This window comes from Musca vetustissima, unplaced genomic scaffold (genome assembly GCF_032173495.1).
Source record: "Musca vetustissima isolate MV318-11 ecotype Yass unplaced genomic scaffold, APGP_CSIRO_Mvet_v1 utg2684, whole genome shotgun sequence".
Taxonomy (NCBI): domain Eukaryota; kingdom Metazoa; phylum Arthropoda; class Insecta; order Diptera; family Muscidae; genus Musca; species Musca vetustissima.
In genome coordinates, this window is record NW_026883684.1 from 17,978 (window position 1) to 36,167 (window position 18,190).

General features: G+C 31.3%; 1 protein-coding gene across 1 annotated transcript in view; it reads left to right on the forward strand.

Annotated features, from left to right (window-relative positions):
- Positions 1–18,190, forward strand: part of LOC133330656 (neuroligin-4, Y-linked) — a 50,143-nt gene that overhangs the window by 8,713 nt on the left and 23,240 nt on the right. The window contains exon 2 of the mRNA XM_061539067.1: positions 788–951. Within this exon, the coding sequence (XP_061395051.1) occupies positions 788–951 (164 nt within the window). The remainder of the gene's footprint in view (positions 1–787; positions 952–18,190) is intronic.

Below are 18,190 nucleotides of genomic sequence, written 5' to 3' on the forward strand. Positions count from 1 at the left end.
ACATGAAATCGGACGAAAACGTCATTCTTGGCTTAATTTGAAGTTATTGGTCCAAGACATAATCACCTGTAGCAAAAAATGGTGTGGCATATACAAATGTGATGATATTCTTGCTTGGGTATACGTTAAAAACAACCTGCAGCATTCATATTTTTTATTACATATCAACATACTGGCTCTTTGTAAAACACCAAAATTTTCCAATTAGCATAAAATTTAATTTATACATACATGTTATCCTCTCATAAATATATACAATTTCTATAAAAATTCATAGGCTGTTTCTTCCAACTCTCTATAAAACTACAACTATAAAATATGTTATTCATTGAAAACCATTTTCCTTAACTTGACAAAAAAAGTATACACTTAAAATAGTCATTGATGAATTTGCACATTGCAAACAAATTGAAATGGTCTCAAATCAAGTTTGAAGAGACTTCAAAAATGTTACTTAAACTATAAAACTTTTTTTTTCTTTCTGAAGGAAACCGACAAAAAAGGAAAAATCTTTAAAAAGAACTTTTCCAATAAACTAAAAGAAAGGAAGGCAAGAAAATTTACAATGAAGGGAAAGAAGAAAGTTTCCATTTTGTTTGTTTTTTCTTCTCTGATATATAATGGATACCACCATTACCAACACCCAGTAGGTCTTTTGTTGGAACATCATATTTTTTCTGGTAATTTTGTGAATACACAATGTTAATCTTTGAAATCTTTTTCTTTTTTTCCATTTTCTTCTTCTATGTCTTCTTTTCATGGTGCCTTGGATGACAATGAAAAAAAGGTTCAGTCCTGTATGCCCTCAACGTCTGCCCGATATAGGCAATCAAACTGCAGCTTTGGAACGTATGCCAAAAGGTCGCTATGAGTATCTGAAACGCTTACTGCCATATTTGCTAAATCAATCTGAGGATTGTTTATATTTAAATATTTACGTTCCCATACAAGGTAAGTGTTGTTTTTGTCTGTTTGTTGTTGTTTTTATTTTTTAAAACTTTTTGTTGATTTCTCTGTTCGACAGACGCAAGGACAGACAGACATCTAAGAATATCAAAATAAAAAGAAGTCTAGCGACTTAAGTGACAATCCATTAAGAATTTAAATAAATTCGTTCAACACTTTTTTCGTACTTTCACAAAAAGGCAAAATATGCCATGGAAACTTTTCAATTTGCCACATGGACCCTCGTAGCTACTTAGGAATAAGAATATCAAATGTACTGTTGTTGGTGAGATGAAGGGAAAGAATGGTAGGAGGAGGTGTATTAAATATGTGCGATTGTTAACCTTTTTGTTATTGTTGTCAAACTTGAAGTGTTTAATATTTTCTAAAACAAAGAACGAAAGACAGACCGACAGACAGAGAGAGAGCGTCAGAAAGTCTTGGGGCTAACACTTAATGTGTTAGACAGTACGCCCAAAAGTGACAAACGACAAAAGATAAATGTTTTGTTTTCTTATTGGGAATACCTGTGGGCTAACTCCAACAGCCACCTTAAGAGGGAATAATGACAAAACCAACATGGTAAAGTTTTTTTTTGGTTTGTTTTGAAGCATTGTTTTGATGTTGTTTATTTTCTGTTTTTCTGTTCTGTTTTCTTGTCAATGGGAAATTTTTGTTGATCTTGATATTTTTGAAGAATGTAGTTTAAGCTATGTTTTGTGTTGAGGTATTTGAGTTTGGATTCGGAGGCCAGGTTGTTGTATTAATGACTTGAGCTTAATCCATATTTTTATACAGTACTCGTATTTGAAGTAATTATGGACTGCATTCCACATGTGTTCATAAAAGTATTAACAAAGTTATTGTAGTACTTATAATTCCCTGACAACTCTGTTGTCAGGGTATTATAGCTTTGAGTATTTAACGTCGCGAAATATTGATCCTAAACCCACCTTTCAATACACCTATCATTTCTCGACCAGCTGATTAAATATAGACATGCGTGCCCAATATTGGCCGTAGTTATGGACCAATCGTCACGAAATATTGCATGTAGGATGGGTTCTGGCCAATGAAGACCCCTATTGTTTTTCGTAATGATCTGTTAATATTTAGGTGATGAAATTGACTGAAAACTTTATTTTGAATGTTTTTTCTGGTCGCTCCAGAGGCTATAATTATGTTCCAAACACAACGAAATCTTACATCAGGACAGAAAATAATAAGCATACCTGTTTTGATGAAGATTGATCAATATTTAGCATGTCAAATGGCTGTTTAGATGATGATCGGTCAGTATTCCGAGGATCAAATTAAACAATTTTTTTTTATTTTATGACGTAAATATTCACCTTGTGAAAACAAGATTTGGAAAATATGCCAGGGTTAGGACTTTTTCCTATAACCGGTTAAGAGGGTGCAAATATCGCGAAATATTGCCCAGGCTCAGAATGTAGAACCCCAAAATGTTAAATTTTCGTGGTAGTTTTTTAGGGTATCATATGGTTGGCCACGTCCAACTGTACAGCACCACTCACTGTTTTTTTAACGATAATAAGGCAAATTTAAATGACTAACTATATATTTTAGGATTTTCAAATTTTAGACATTCGTACAATTTTGATTTCAGATGTTCAAATTTTTGGTATCTGTATACCTTTTAATTTAGTTGTTATTAGTTTTTATAGAAGTTCAACCTTGTTTTTTCATCTATCATTAAATCATTAGCTACTTCCATTTGGATATAGTTTATGCATCCATTACAAAAAAGTATATGCCATCTATTGTTGCTCTGGTCAATTTGCCTACCTTTATTGAAATACATTCACACACACACTCATACCATATGCTATTTTCATTCTCTCGTTAAAATCATAAATCACTTTTTCCTAAAAATAAAAACTGCAACAAACTTGGACAATAACATATTTTTGGTCCATAAGTTATGGAATGAAAACTAGGCAAAACTACAATAATCAGCACAGAAATTGGGGGAAAAATATTATTTTTTATCGCCCTATCCGAAAAATGAAGTTAGATTTTTTTGCTTCATTTTGCTCTAGAAGTTCAAAAATTTAAGCCTCAAATATATGCAAATGTTTATTTGGCAATGCTGCGCCTTAATGTATGCCTCAATATTTTGCCCGAGTGTTTTTCAAATTGTCGAGTTTGTGTTTTTTTTATTCAGCTGAATTTTTATCAGTTTGCATATTTGAAGTTTTCCATTCCGTTATTTTTGGTTTTCATATTGTTGTTGCCTCCTTCCTTCTTTTCCCATTTTGGGGGTGAACGAATGGAAAAAAGTTATAATTTAGTGCCATATATTAATATTTGCGTTGCTGTAAATGCCAAATTTTGTAAAAGCACAAATAGAAAAAAATTGAAGTTCTCACCACCACCCCAATCATCTATGGGGTTCAGAAAACTTTTTGAACTCTTTTTAAGGGCATTTTTCTCAGCTCGTATATGAAATATGCTGTGTGTGCATGCTGTGGAGGAATGTAAGCAAATAAAGTTTTTTTTTTCTTCTCAGGGTTCTTTTAAAGAAAGCTATCGCAAGTTATGACAACATTTGTGTTAATTATGCCATATCGCTTTTATCGAAAAGTTCAATACTTTCAGTTTTAGAACAGCAACATAGTAAACATACCATATTCGTATAACATGCTTCGAAAAATTGCGGAACTGGATGTGCTTGTTTTATGATAAAGTGTTTATAGGAATCTATACATTTGAAGGAGTTGGGGTTAAAATATTCGATTCCTTGTGTGGTGTATACAAAATTTGAAATATGATTATGAGTTTTGAAACGATTATCACGTACTATTGTCGCATTAATCTTAACAAATGTGTGATGAATGTATAATTTATTAGTAAAAAAAACAAATATATTTTCAGTAAAAAATATGAAAATTAGAATGACAAATTTGAAGCCGTTTTAAATGGAAATATGTATGGAGACTCTTAAGTAGAATGCTATCAACGCAATGTTCTCATGTAGGCTACACTTATTACGATATCAATTCGCACACAATATATATGTACTAAAACCTGATATATTGTATCAGAAGCAAACTTAAATAAAAATTAAAATTTACGTATCAAAGCTGTAATCGAGAAAGTCATCAACTGATTGCCGATCCCGATGTTAAAATTGTACGAAAACAAAAGACATAAGTGTATCGGAGCGATGTAGAATAATATTTTAATTTAAATTAATTCAATTAAAGAAAACTCAAGACAATGCCTGCGGTTAATATATCAATTAAAAATTCAATTTGTCTTAAATGTTATTTTCAAACAAAGAAATATTTTAATTAAAAAAATTACCCAATAACGTAATGCTTCTTTCGTTGAAATGTGGGGATGATGACAATTTTCTTAAAAAAAATACAAACAAAAGCTTTACTAAGGCTTCTGCAAGAAAGAAAAAAAAAGAATGATGAAAAATTAACACACATAATCTGCACTTCAGGGCTCTATGGTCTACTGATTTTTTTTCTGTATAAATATTAATTTTTTGGTTATAGCTACTGTACCGGAACACCTGGTTGTATTTTATTTTTTACGCATATATATTATATTTGTATGTGTGTATGTATATCCAAAGATTTTTTTTATTTCAAATGTTCATCACATTATTCTGCTAAGCTGAAATCTTATGAAAAATGTCTGTTAATTAAAATATTAATGTATCTCCCAGAAAATTTAAGAGTGCGTCGTCACATGGAATTAAGGTAGAAAAACAAGTGCTGTTTTAACACGTTATTAGTGTGGTAAAAAAATAACCCGCCAAACACTACTGAAGTTGTAGACGAGGCACGGTCATACTGTTTGGTTTATTGCTTTAACTAGCAATACCAACAACAACGTTATGTGCATTCGAAAATGACGACACATAGCAGTGGGAAATGTATTGTAGTAAAGTGCTGTTTCAACACGATCCGAAACTATAGTCTTCCCTGCCTTACCCCTCGGCGGACAATGCCATACATTCCCCACTAATAAATAGTTGTTTTTTTGTTTTTTTTTGTTTTTGTAAACAACAAACTGGGATTAGGCCTGACTATTTTGCAAAAACAAAATACAAATATTATCCCAAATAACCCGCCAAACACTACTGTAGTAAAAAAATATATAATTTTTTATTAACCCATTTAATTTATAAAATAGACATTTTCATGAAAATTGAATACAAAATACAATTAAATACAAAAAATATTTAATATAATTTAAGATTTATATTATATCTCCATGGGGTTTTTTGGAATTTTTTTAATGTTCTTCATTTTTACCAGAAACAGAAATTGTTATGTTAGTATACTCTAATTTTTGTTAAACGGTAACTTCACGGCAATCTGGTCTTCTAATATTTAGGATCCACAGATTTACATGATTCGGCAATATGTTCTGCTTTACTTTTAAAGCGCATTACTTAAATTTTGTAAACCTAAAGTTTGTAGGTAACCAGGATGATTCCGAGCCTGGGTTCCTCCCTCTTCTTCTCATCATCACCCTAGCCTTTAGTAAATCTCCATTATGTTTGACCCTCTACATAAACTTCATTTCCTTTCCAATTTTCCATTTGCACTCAATAATACCTTATTAATATTTCGTATTAAAATTCTCTAGAAAATTATAAATATTAATGAACTACTAATTAAAAATCGTGGTTTTCTCATTGTTTTTCGTTTATTATTCAAATTTTTGTGCAACGTAATTTTCGGTTAATAACGACTTACGTACCCGTCTTTGAAACCAAAGTATCATTTCAATGGAAAGTCTCGGATTTAAGTTTTGATTTTATACGGCTACATGTCACTGCAAATGAAACCAAAATAATGACAACTGAAAAGCAGATGTGGTTATAATCAGAAACTTAATTATGATGGAAAGTAAGAACCATGTATAATTTTATCTATTCCATTACCGCCAGCACCTGCATGATACCGAACAATGACACATTCTTTAGTGTCATTGTTAGACTTCTAATGAGAAAAAATATACTTAGCTTGAGAAAAAAAGAAACAACCCCGTAATAGTTAAGTTTAAACTTGAGATCAACGTCAGGAATTTTTTCGTTGCTTTTCTTTTGTGTCATAGTATGAGGTATAAAACCGCAAAATGTCATTAAACAGCTTCCATCCAGTCATTCCTTCATTCGTTGGTTCGTTCGTTCGCTCATTCAACATTCAAGCGACCAACCATGCAAAACCACTATGAATTGTCATTTGCATAAATGCTACAAAGCCACAAAATATGTAGTAGAGAAACTGTGGAGTAGCTGCTGGTGGTGGTGGAAAGGAGAGTGGAAACGGAAAACGGGACACATTCCGTTTCCCTTAGTTTTTCCTTTGGACTTAAGTGTATGCATTACTTTATAAATAGGTTGATTACATTCGTCCTTTTCTCTGTTCATCAACATTTTTAGGAGTAGAATGGAGTGGAGTGGAGGGCAGTTATAGTAATGGGAGGGCATAATGGAAACTGTCAATGATTGACAACTGTGCTACAATGTCGCACAGCAAAGAACATGGAAAAACGATATTTAAGTCCTAACGAAAAACAGAACACAACAAAATGAGAAGACATAAAGGAATCGTGGGAGGGTTGGACAGTAAAATGTTGGTCAATTTTTAATTAATTCTTAGAGTTATTTGAAATTCAGATTCTTGTGAATGGCATTGATTTCCAATTGAATTTTCTATGTCAACCAAGTTACTTCGAATGTGATTTTAAAAAAAGTTATTGTTGTTGCTGCCGCTGCCATTGGTGATTGTTACCATTGACTTTATTTGGGTTATATAAACAAACCAGACTAAATGAAGCCTTAAAGGTCTATAAAATTTTCTTTATAATAGCAAATTCATAGACAAATTGAAAATTAATTGAAATAAAATGAAAGATATTTAATAATTTTCTATGGTCGATTAGATTGTTCGAAATGTAGTAAATTTAATGTGAAGCACAGTATGATAAATTTAATAACATTTGGTGTAGATATATAATCATGTAGTTATGTGGCCAGTAAGTTGACTTACTCTGTACTTTTATATTTCGATTATGGGGGAATACTTTCGATAAACTGTGCAAATATTCATATAATTTCTACACATGCCATCCATTACTTAATAATGCTTAAATGTTAAAAAAATCCCTCCCTGCCGCATTTCCTTTCTTTAAAAATTGAACTAGATTTTGTACTTCCGGTATAAGGTATATGTTTTTTTTTCATTTTGGAAAAAAAGTTCAATCATAAGTTTACAAGTATTTAATGAAATTACAACAACAACACAATAAACGACAATAACAATAATGGCAAACTAATTAAGTGGAAAACTTAAAGATTGGAAATAAAGACTTCTTCTTTGTGCTCAAGTCCTTGAGTTGTTTGCAATTCATTCCACCTACCAACATAATCTTATACTACTAGCCACTGGAGCATAGCACAGCCAGACACTATGGCATGACCAACAATAACAAAAGCAACATTATACACACATATCTTCTACAACATTTGTATGCTATGGATAACAAATAGTGCCAACTCATTATCTATCTTGGAGACCATAACAAGCTATGACTATAACATAGAAAGAGATATAAAGCTAAAGTTATTATGGCTTAAGGAGCAGCACCAAAGAAACAACACCAATAATGGCATCAGAAAAAAAGCTGCAAATCATTTTTAAGGATCTGATACGGCTAGAAGATGTTGCTACTACCTATTACAAAGAACATGAAATGAAAGGAATGCGCAAAAGAAGAAGAAGAAGCACGAAAAAAGAAAGGAATCTTTTGAATGCCGTATTAAGAAGTAGACAGGAGAAGACAAGAATCATACAACCTTAGATAACACACGCACACTCATACTCACACACACCCAGTATAGTGGACAACACACTGAAAAAGGGATAATACACAAAAGACAGTTCGTTAGTATGTATGGGTGCTTGCATAAGGTAGCACGAGATGAGATAAACATGAATCCTGGCATTCTATGGTTTGGCATCATGTTGTAGGGCAAACGACATGACTCTTTGTTGCGGTTATTTTCTATGTTTATTAAAATGGTCATAAATTTTATTGTCAGTTTCAAGTGGATTAGCAATATATATATATATATATATATATATAAATATTCCCTTCTATTCAAGAAAACACAGATTTGTAAAAAAGTCGTATACGCTAAGGTTGCGAAAAATAATGGAAAAACCAAAGAATTTCGAGGTATATACAGAACACATTGACCTTTGTGACAATTCTATATGGATTTGAATTTTATATATGCGTTTACGAATTATGCACTAATCAAGAAGTAATGTTCACTTTTAGATAAAAAAATGTATGGAACTGAAAGTATGGTTATATCAATAAATAATTATTAAATTGTTTAAGTCTTATTTTCAAAACCTTATAATAAACAGTGTGAATAATATAATACTTAAGACTATAATGTATTGTCTAGATTTACAATAAAATTTGTAATCAGTGCCAAAATTTAACATTAGTTGATACAATAAAATTATTACATAATATTGGTAAAAATTTCAAAATATCGTAGCCAATATTAATAAGGGATACTAGAAGATTATTTAATAGTTTTAACTTCCATATTCTGTTGGGGTCTAAACCAATATTTCGATGAGGCACATTTTTGCCGTAGCAAATCCTCATTAGCCATAAAGCTGAGGGTATAATTATTTAACCAGTAAGGAAAGCAGTAAAGTCGGACGGACCGACTATATGATACCCCTCAACACTATGGGGGTATTCAACAGAAACTGGATGAACTAAAATATGTGATCTATATCTAAATGTGAACCGACTTAGAAAATCCTTAAACATGTCATTCTGTAGCCAATACTAATCTTTTCATTTTGATTGATAGGGAATGAGGCAAAATTATGTAAATCGATTAAAAGCAAATCTTAATCGGACACTCGTTGATTATTTGAAACCCAATAAAATTGAAGCCGATCGAAAATATATATATATGAGCTATGTCTGCATTTCACAAAAATGAGGGATTTGGGGCACCATATACTTAAAATCGGACGAAACAATTAATAAAAAAACTAACTCTAAACATATGCAGGTACTAAACATATACAGGGAATATATTCTGAACCGATTTTACCAATTGTGCTCGTCCTTGGGCGAAATAAATGAGATGTGCGAAATTTCATCCAATTCGGATCATAAATGCGACCTGTACTTAGTTTACAATTTAACAATTAAAAATTACAATTAATTTAGAATCTATAACATTTAATAAACAATATTATATCATTTTAAAATTCATGATGATCCGAACCTCCCCCACATCTTGTTGTGTAGAGTATAAAAATCGTATTATTTCAAACTATCAAATAGCAAAAATTTTTTTTGAAACAAATTTCTTTCTATTTAATATTGTTTTATTGTGGGAATATACTTGTCATGTATTATTTGTTATTTGTCTCTAATATTTCTAAAAACCAAGTATACAACTTTCTTCGACAATGTACCTTGTTGTCCTGTTTACAACTCTATTTACTAATATATACATAGAAATATATGAGCGTCATCGGTTACCTTTTGCAGGTATACATACAACGAAAATGCAATAATGCATTTGGTATGTATCCTGTCATGGTAAATGTCAGTTTGCTTCTATTGGTTGTAATACCCTAGGACATGTTGTAATACTTGTATTTATATATATCTTTATGTGTTTTTATATGTGTATCTGTAGCCTCACAACAATAGTTTTAAAATGCAATCACCCCTGGGGGCAACTATCAATAAAAAAATTTACTTTCATTCCTTAAAGCTAATGGAAACACTGCGCAAAATTTGGTATGAGGAATAATGTGATGTGATTTATCAGCCATCAATAAAACATTATAAGTATCTAATTTAATAAATATTTTCTTATTAAAATCAAACTACGTTCGAATATATAATAAGCAATTATATCATTCTATGTTTATTTGTCAATTATACCAAAAACCAATATCGTGGGAAACCCTTTCTAACACAAATAAATTGGCACTTAAAATCGAAAATATATCATTGTTCTGTTTGTTATGTTTTTTCGTTATTTATTTCCTTTTTCTGCTTTGTTTCTAAAGACTTATGTTCATGTTCCCAAAGAAAAGACAAAAGGCTAAATTGTGGGTTAACCTTTTTTCCTTGTTTACTCTTCATGTTCTGCACAAAAAGTGGATAAGATTTGTGAGAATTTGCCTGCGTCATTTTTTGTTGTTCATTTAGTATTGTGTGTCCTGCCTTCCAGCCAGAAATGAAGATGATTTCTTTAATTTTGCTCATAAATCATTATTTATGCGTCTTCAATGTCAAAATAAATTTCCGCTTAAAGACAAAAAAGCCGCACAACAAAAGAAGATTAGGGAAAAAAGTTTACGGATATAAAAGTCAACGAAACATAAGAGGAACAAAAACAAAAATTTATCTAAAAACTTATAAAAGATGAGCACTTAATGTCAGTATTAATGAAAAAGTAGTCAGGGAAATGCAAAACAAAACAATTCGAAAAAACATATAAATAACCAAAGGACAAAACAAATAATAAACAAGAACTGATGAAGCAGTAAACAGAACACACAAAACAAAATGACAATAGAAGCCTAAAAAAAACAAAATAAAATAAAATAAAGTAATCTGAATATAATGGCTAATAACATTCCATTTTGATAATATGCGAAAATAATGGATATCCTTGAGTTCGTTTCGTTCAATTAGCGAAGAACGAGAAGAAATACGAAAATACTAAATAATAGAGTTTTTCTATAGAGGCACACATAAATTGAGTCGTTCAATAAAAATGGCTACTGTTCAAAGGCGAAAATGTTGGCATAAAACGGATAACTGACAATAAGAATGACCCAATTATTGGCAATAAAAGAAACACAAAAATTATGTCAATACACAAAAATAAATAATCAGTCACAGGCTTGCCTTTCTGGTCATCTAAGTTTTAATAATGTTTGCGGCAATAGTTTATGAAATCTTCTTGAAGAGATAATTATTTATTCGTCAAATGAAACTATTGAGAATTGAAATGATCTATTGTCAAGAAATAATAACAACAATATATTAAATTAGATAGAAATATTCGGAATTTTTCTAATTTTCGCTGAAGAGCTTGTAATTTGGCATTACAAGTTCTTGGTGGAAAAAAAAACTATTCGTAGAAAATTGTCACTATGTGCCAATGTTTTTCATATCCTTCATAAAAAGGTTCCGTCAGATTTTAAGTATTTTCGTAGCCCTAGAGGCAGTGGAGTGACTGTAATTTGGCAATTCGGGTTCTTGTTCGAGTTTTTTTTTTTAATACATGTCCTTGTTAATGTATGTTATTTTGGTGGTCCTGTTTATATCAAATCGTAATGTGAGTATATAATAAAAACCTTAAGTAATATGTCCAAATTTATACTTAAAATGAAAAATTCAATCAGTCTCGTTTTTCATCACAAACATAACATCCATGCCATTTATTCCTTCCCCTGTATATAACAAAACAAATAACCACATATTCAATAAAAATAAAATATTTATAAAAGTCCATTACTTTGTGTAAAAAAAGTAATTAAATTAAATAAATCTTCACAGTAAATTCTATGAATTTTTTTAGCTGTCTTTTTTGGCATTTAGTGGCTAATTAAACCCACACGAAATTTCCCTCATCAAATGTAAAAAAATAAGAACAGAAACGAATATTTAAAAAACAATTTCAAAACGAATATCGAACCCATTTCACAAGGTTAATGTAAATTTGATTGATTGGTTGATTGATGGAAATGTTGTCAGAATACCTTTTTCACCTGATACTTTTAAGGGTATTTTGTGCAAAACATTTCAACAGTCATTAAAATGTTAATAAATATTAATTTAAATTCCCATAAATCCTTTTCTCGCTCTCTATGCTGTCTGCTGTTGCTTTTCCCCACGTTCATATGAGAAGAAGTACAAGAAAAAAGGATGCAAAGGAATGTAAAAGGACTCAGAAAGTGTAATTTGTCGTAGGGATTTATGTGAATACTGATGGTGATGACGATGTTGGTGTTGTTCTGCCAAGCAAAAAACCTCAACACCAAGTTCTGGCAAAGAAACGTGTGGTACAAAACTGTCAATGAAGGGAGCTGTGGGTCGGCAGGTTGAATATCTATTAAAATGTGAAATACTAAGAAGACAAGCTTAAGCTTAAGAAAAATATAACCATTTTTCATATTGATTTGTGTGTGAACATATTTTACCTGTAGTAAAAACCTAATGACTTCAAAGCTTGTTTCTATACTGTTTCGATTTTTTTCTGTTCAAATGGGGTTCGAAACAAGTATATATTGAATATATTCAATTCGTTTAAAGAATATATGTTATAAACAGAATGCTAGAAAAAGACACATGTAAAATGAAAATTCTTACAAAGACCTCTTGCTCAAAAAATGATATTGTGTATACGGAGGAAAACATATATTGTATATGTATGATATTACAGTTACACATGCGAATCTCCCAAACACTATACTAAATTCGAATAGATTCTAGATTTGTGTATTGGAAAATTTATACTCCAAAACACAGAAATAGCAAGTCCTACCGTGTACATTGATATATCTCTCGGAGATTTTGAATTTAACTTCTAATAGAGTAACATTATTTTTGGGAATAAATTTATATTTGTGTCACAAATTGCAAAAATCAGGTTGAAATCACATTGATTTAGCCCTAGGTATAGGGATCCCTTTCAGCTCCCTATACCAAGATCTTATAAAATAATCCATGAAATTTATGGTGTATGTCTAACGATCATCGAATATAGCTTTCCATCATTAAAACTCTATTTTTATTTCCTAAAATGTAAATTTATCCATTGGCATATCTTTTTTGTGCACAATATTATCTATATACATTATAACGGAGTCAGCATATACATACTTATTTCTTTTGAATATGTTATACTTTCACATAAGCAGAAAATAAGATATTCAATAGGGTTGAAGGTAAAAATGTATAGAAAAAAAAACTAGGATAAACACTGACTGCTTTTTTCTCCTAGGTGCGGAAGCCAAGATGCACTTGAAGAGCAGGAGTTGTTGAAAAGTTACTGTCTTGAGGTATACACAATGTTTCTGTTAATGCAAACAAATTTAGTGGAAGTATAGGAAACTTTACGGAAGTTTTATGCATAAAAGGTTTTACTTACCAACAGGATTTTTTGTTGTTGTTCACTTGTTCTATTGTTAGGGTTGCAGGTCGCCCATTATTCTCGACCGTCTGGGGTAACAAGACAAATGTTGATAATTTGTTTAAATGCTGGTCGATAAGATGGGGTCAAACAACAAGTTTTGACAAATGATAATGGATTTTGTACAGAATACATTCGTAAAAGACAGGGAGGTCGAAAGTGCAGTTGTAAAGGGTTTTAAAGCAATAACCAGCCAGGAATCTAAATTTATAAATAACAATTATGCGAATAAATTTAATAAATTGAATTTTTGTTTTCTTTTTTGAAAATTAACACAAAAACAACATTATTGTTATTGAAGAAATGTCTATACCTGGAATTGAATTTTCGAGGAAAATATATGAAAGCATTATGTAAATTCTTTAACTAGACATACTTAGACCATGTTTATTTTTCCCGCACGTTTTGGGACTAACTCAGAAAGTCTTCTGGAAAAATGGTATTCATTTGTCTAAAATGTTATATTAACGAACATATTTTACCAAAAATAATAATAATAATAACTTACACCTTCTATAGAAACACCTTCATTTAAACCAAAAATTTTAAATCCACACTATATCAAATAATATACACCCGCACTGCCTCAAGACATTTTTCTTTTATACACACACAAAAAACAATGTTCAAGAGTGTTAACAATGAGTAATGACACAAAACAAATCAGTTGAAAACAATAATTTACACGTTCCAAAGAAGCCAACAAAAAAAACGTAACTTGTGTCCAACTAACCTTATTTAACTGACAGCACGTTGATATCATCCACGCCCAATACTCCTTCCGCACACAAAATCAAATACAATAACATCGGCAACAGTCACGAATGTAACCCAACAACCAATCCGTTTCCTAATACAAAATTGTGTTGGGATTATAAAAAGCCAAATTTTGAATTATGAGTCGAACAGAAAGTACACAGAAAAAACCATCATCATTACCAATACCAAAAGGAGCTTAACACTCACGAACTATGGCCTCTGCTCTATGCCCCTCCGAAACCCCATTCATCTTTTTTGGCAAACTTTTGCCTTTTTTATTTTGAGGATAACAATAACACCTGCTTACAAGACAAAAACTTAAGGTGTTGCCAAAAATACAACAACGGAGATTGAGAAAACAAAACAATTTTGAGAATGAAATATAATTGCCAAAATATTCTTCTTTGGTACCACAAATGAAGCATTGGATTTGGCTGCCACCCCACGTATTGTTAGAAGTTTGAAGTCAACGAACAAAAGAAGCAAAAAATACTTCATACACAGATGTTGCAGCAAAAGTTTTGCTCTTTTTTATTGTTGCTGGGTGTGGTATACAGTGAGATGAAAAATTATGAAGAAAATCAGAATCGTCTGGTTATAATTATACGACTTCAGGAACAAGTTAAACATCGGGAAGTCTATACGGGCAAATTTGTCAAATGAGCACCTATAATACTGTATACATTGTGCTGATTAGTAATTCTATTCTTATTATTCATTTACTATAAATATGAAAGGTTATGATTATACGAAGGCCGTTGGTACATAAATTTAAAAATTTAAAAAAAGTGGAGCTAATCGAACTGTGATCTGAACAGTTCATATATATCTTTTCCCTCCCTTTCTCATACATACTCCACTTGAGTTGATTAATTACTACATTGGTTTCCTTTTGTTAAGCTCTCGTTCTTAATTGTTTTTTGCATTAACTATCCTCACCATTTTAACCACTGTTGATTTTTTTGTTAATTCGAGTTTCCTCTCACTTTCTCCCTCTACGCACATAACAGATAAACACTTCATTTTTATTATTTGTTTAGAATTCACAGCTTCTTTCAAATGTATGACAAGTCCTGGCTGAAAATACCATTTATTTCCCTTCAAAAGCAAAAGAAAGAAAAATCTTACCATTGTCTCCCAAGGCAATCATACGGCCAAGTGTTTGTTAGTGTTATTCTGTGACATTTAAAGGCCACAAAAATGGGCCATAAAATTTTTGTGTTTTTTTTTAATAATTGATAATACAAACGCAAACGTAATATCGTATTTACACTTGTAAAATAACACAACACGTTTACATACTTTGGAAGAGGACATGTCTCTCCTTCGGCTGGCACGAACTTTTGAAAAATACAATTTCACACTTGTAGCCGTGTAGCAAGTGACTCAATCTCGTTTTCTGGTCGATTATAATTTCTGCGTGTTTTTCCTTCTTCTTTATTTTTTTTTTTTTAGACAAAACTAATATCGTAAAGAAATCCTTAAGGTTTTACATTGTCTCAAGAGGCCATGTTAGGTGTTTGATACTGCTTTAGTGCGTGACTTTATGCTATTTGGCATACAACGAATTATTAAACATCGAGGTTTAATGCGTAAATCGAATGAGTAATATTATAAAGTAATGGAACTAAAACGAATTTGGTTGAATTGAAGTAAAAGTGAGGCCGAGAAGGAAACTCGTAAACAAGCACGTATTTCCTGTGAAATAAGATGCCAATCAAATCAAAGTTTTTGACCTTATAATGTAATGCCTTACGTGCGACAAATAAGGTAAACGCAGTAGCCACATTCCTGGAAATATGGTGTAATATATACATTATTTGATCTAATGAAACTACTTGTATATAATTATATAAAATCACCAATGGATTTGCAAGACATAATTCGAGATGCTTGATAATTTTTGCTGGATTTCTTTCCAATTTTATAGCCTCAACCATAGTGTGGAGGGTATATTAATTTTCCGTTTGTAACTCATCGAAATTATCATTTCCGACCCTAGTTGTTCAGCGTAAAATTCAATAACGATTTAAGCATATCCCTCCGTTCGTCCGTTACAATCACTCTAGCGTCTAAACGAATTGAGATAAATCGCCAAAATTTAGCATAAGTCGTCCTTTGCCTGCAGGAAGGTCAAGTTCGAAGATGGGCTATATCGGTCCACGTTTACGCATGGCCCTCTTATAAGGGTACTCCCCAATTTTCAGTATTTGAGGGATCTTGAACGCGTTTTCAACCGAATTCGCTGTAATTTGGTATTTTGTAGTCGTATTTGGTAAAAAATCTCTCCCTCCCAAAACGTATTTATATTCGCCCCCTTTTGGGGGTAGTCCCCATATAATCCTCTTTTTATATTGAAATACATATCTTTTTGGTATGATCCCAATATTTTCATTTCAAGTACCTGTCAGTATACCTATGATGGAGGGTATCCAAAGTTCGGCACTTACTAACACCTCTTGTGTTAATTGTTCTATTATTATTATTATCAAGTAGTATCATACGTATACGTAACCTGCAATACTAATTATACGCAATGTAGTACCATCGTAATTGGAATTATAGTAAAATATTTCGGCCCTTTAGTTATATCCGCCATGTACACTCAAAATATCCAACCGATCGGAACCTTTATAGGAGGCTTTGTCGAGGTAAATTTTTGGTAGGAAAATTTGACAACGCAAAATATCAAATTACAACAAATTATTTTTCTTATTTTTAAATTTTAGATTTTAAATTGACAATTAAAAAAGAGCAAACATTTAACCTAAGGTCTTCTTTACAATACCAAACCACAAAAATATAAATAATAATAACTGGTGCCCTTTGACGATTAGAAGAAAATTATTTTTCTAATTGACCTACATACAATTGTCTGAATTCCCAGAACAACAACAACAACTATACACATAAACTTAGAAGCAGTACAAGTTGAGGCAAAATTTAATTTTGTTATTCCAAGAATTTGATTGATGAGATTGTCGACAAGCTAAGGTAAATATCCCATAGACGATTCTTGGAACTTCATTAAAAACTATTGCCAGTTTTCTTTGATATCAAAAGCCAATTATTGGAAACAAAGATAGTTGCGAATTACATGGAAAACTTTTAAAGCAACATTTCGAAGTACAATAAATCGAAATGTAAAACTATTTGTTAAGTTTTTTCCTGACTGTTGACACTATTTGAATTAGATTGACTAGAAAATTGTTAAGATTCTGAGTATAAATTGTATTTAATAAAATGTTTAAACGAGTGACAACTTTACATCACTTTCCTCTGACAAGCATTTCATTTGCCCTTTAATCACCCTTTTACAAAATATACAATATCATCCAATAATGACACAATATTTTTAAGAAACAAAACAAACTTTGAACAATATTTTTAGGTTATGTGCTTGATTTGCCTTCTATTATTCTATATACAAAATCTATATATAAACTTTATTTATGTAAAGACGGATATTTACAAAGTAATACTATTGCCACTACTGCTACTATTATTATCTATCTATAGTTTAGAATGGCAATTTGGATGTTTTGAAGAAAAGCAAAAGATAAAACAAATAACAAAGTTTCTCACTCTTCCAATAGTTCAAGTAAATAACCCACACTGGCTTGCCTTGGTACCAGTTACAGCAAATTGGGCGTTTGTCAGCTAAACATTCCTTTACTCTGTGCGCTGCTTTGCTTTGCTTTGGGAGTATCCGAACCTCACAATGCTCAGCCACAAGAAAAGAGAAAGTAGCAAATGTTGTAACATCCTCCAACATGTACGAACGACATAAGATGACAAAAGTTGAAAGTTTTTTAAATGGTGTTTGCATGTTTTGTGGTCGGGTTGGGTTGGGTTCGTGTTGTTCAGATTTCTACCAAGTTTATAGAACGTCAGTGAATTGTGTGTTGTGTCGTTATACTTTCTCTTTCGCGACCTTTGGGGGGTAAAAAAAGAATTTTGTGGCTAGATATTTTGTCATTGAGAAGTTTAATAAGAAATTAAAAATATTTTACAAAGATTGTTGAAAATGACAAGCGCGTGCATTGATTTACAAGACTACACACATTGGCTGTGTCACCACATGTATGACAGCAATTACAAATTAACTACTACCTACCAAAAAAAAATAGCTTGTTGTGTATTTCTATGGTAAATAATTCCATGACAAAGTTATACGAAAACAATTAATTAAACTTTGTTTTCAGATTAAAACCAACTGAAAATTTTAATCCT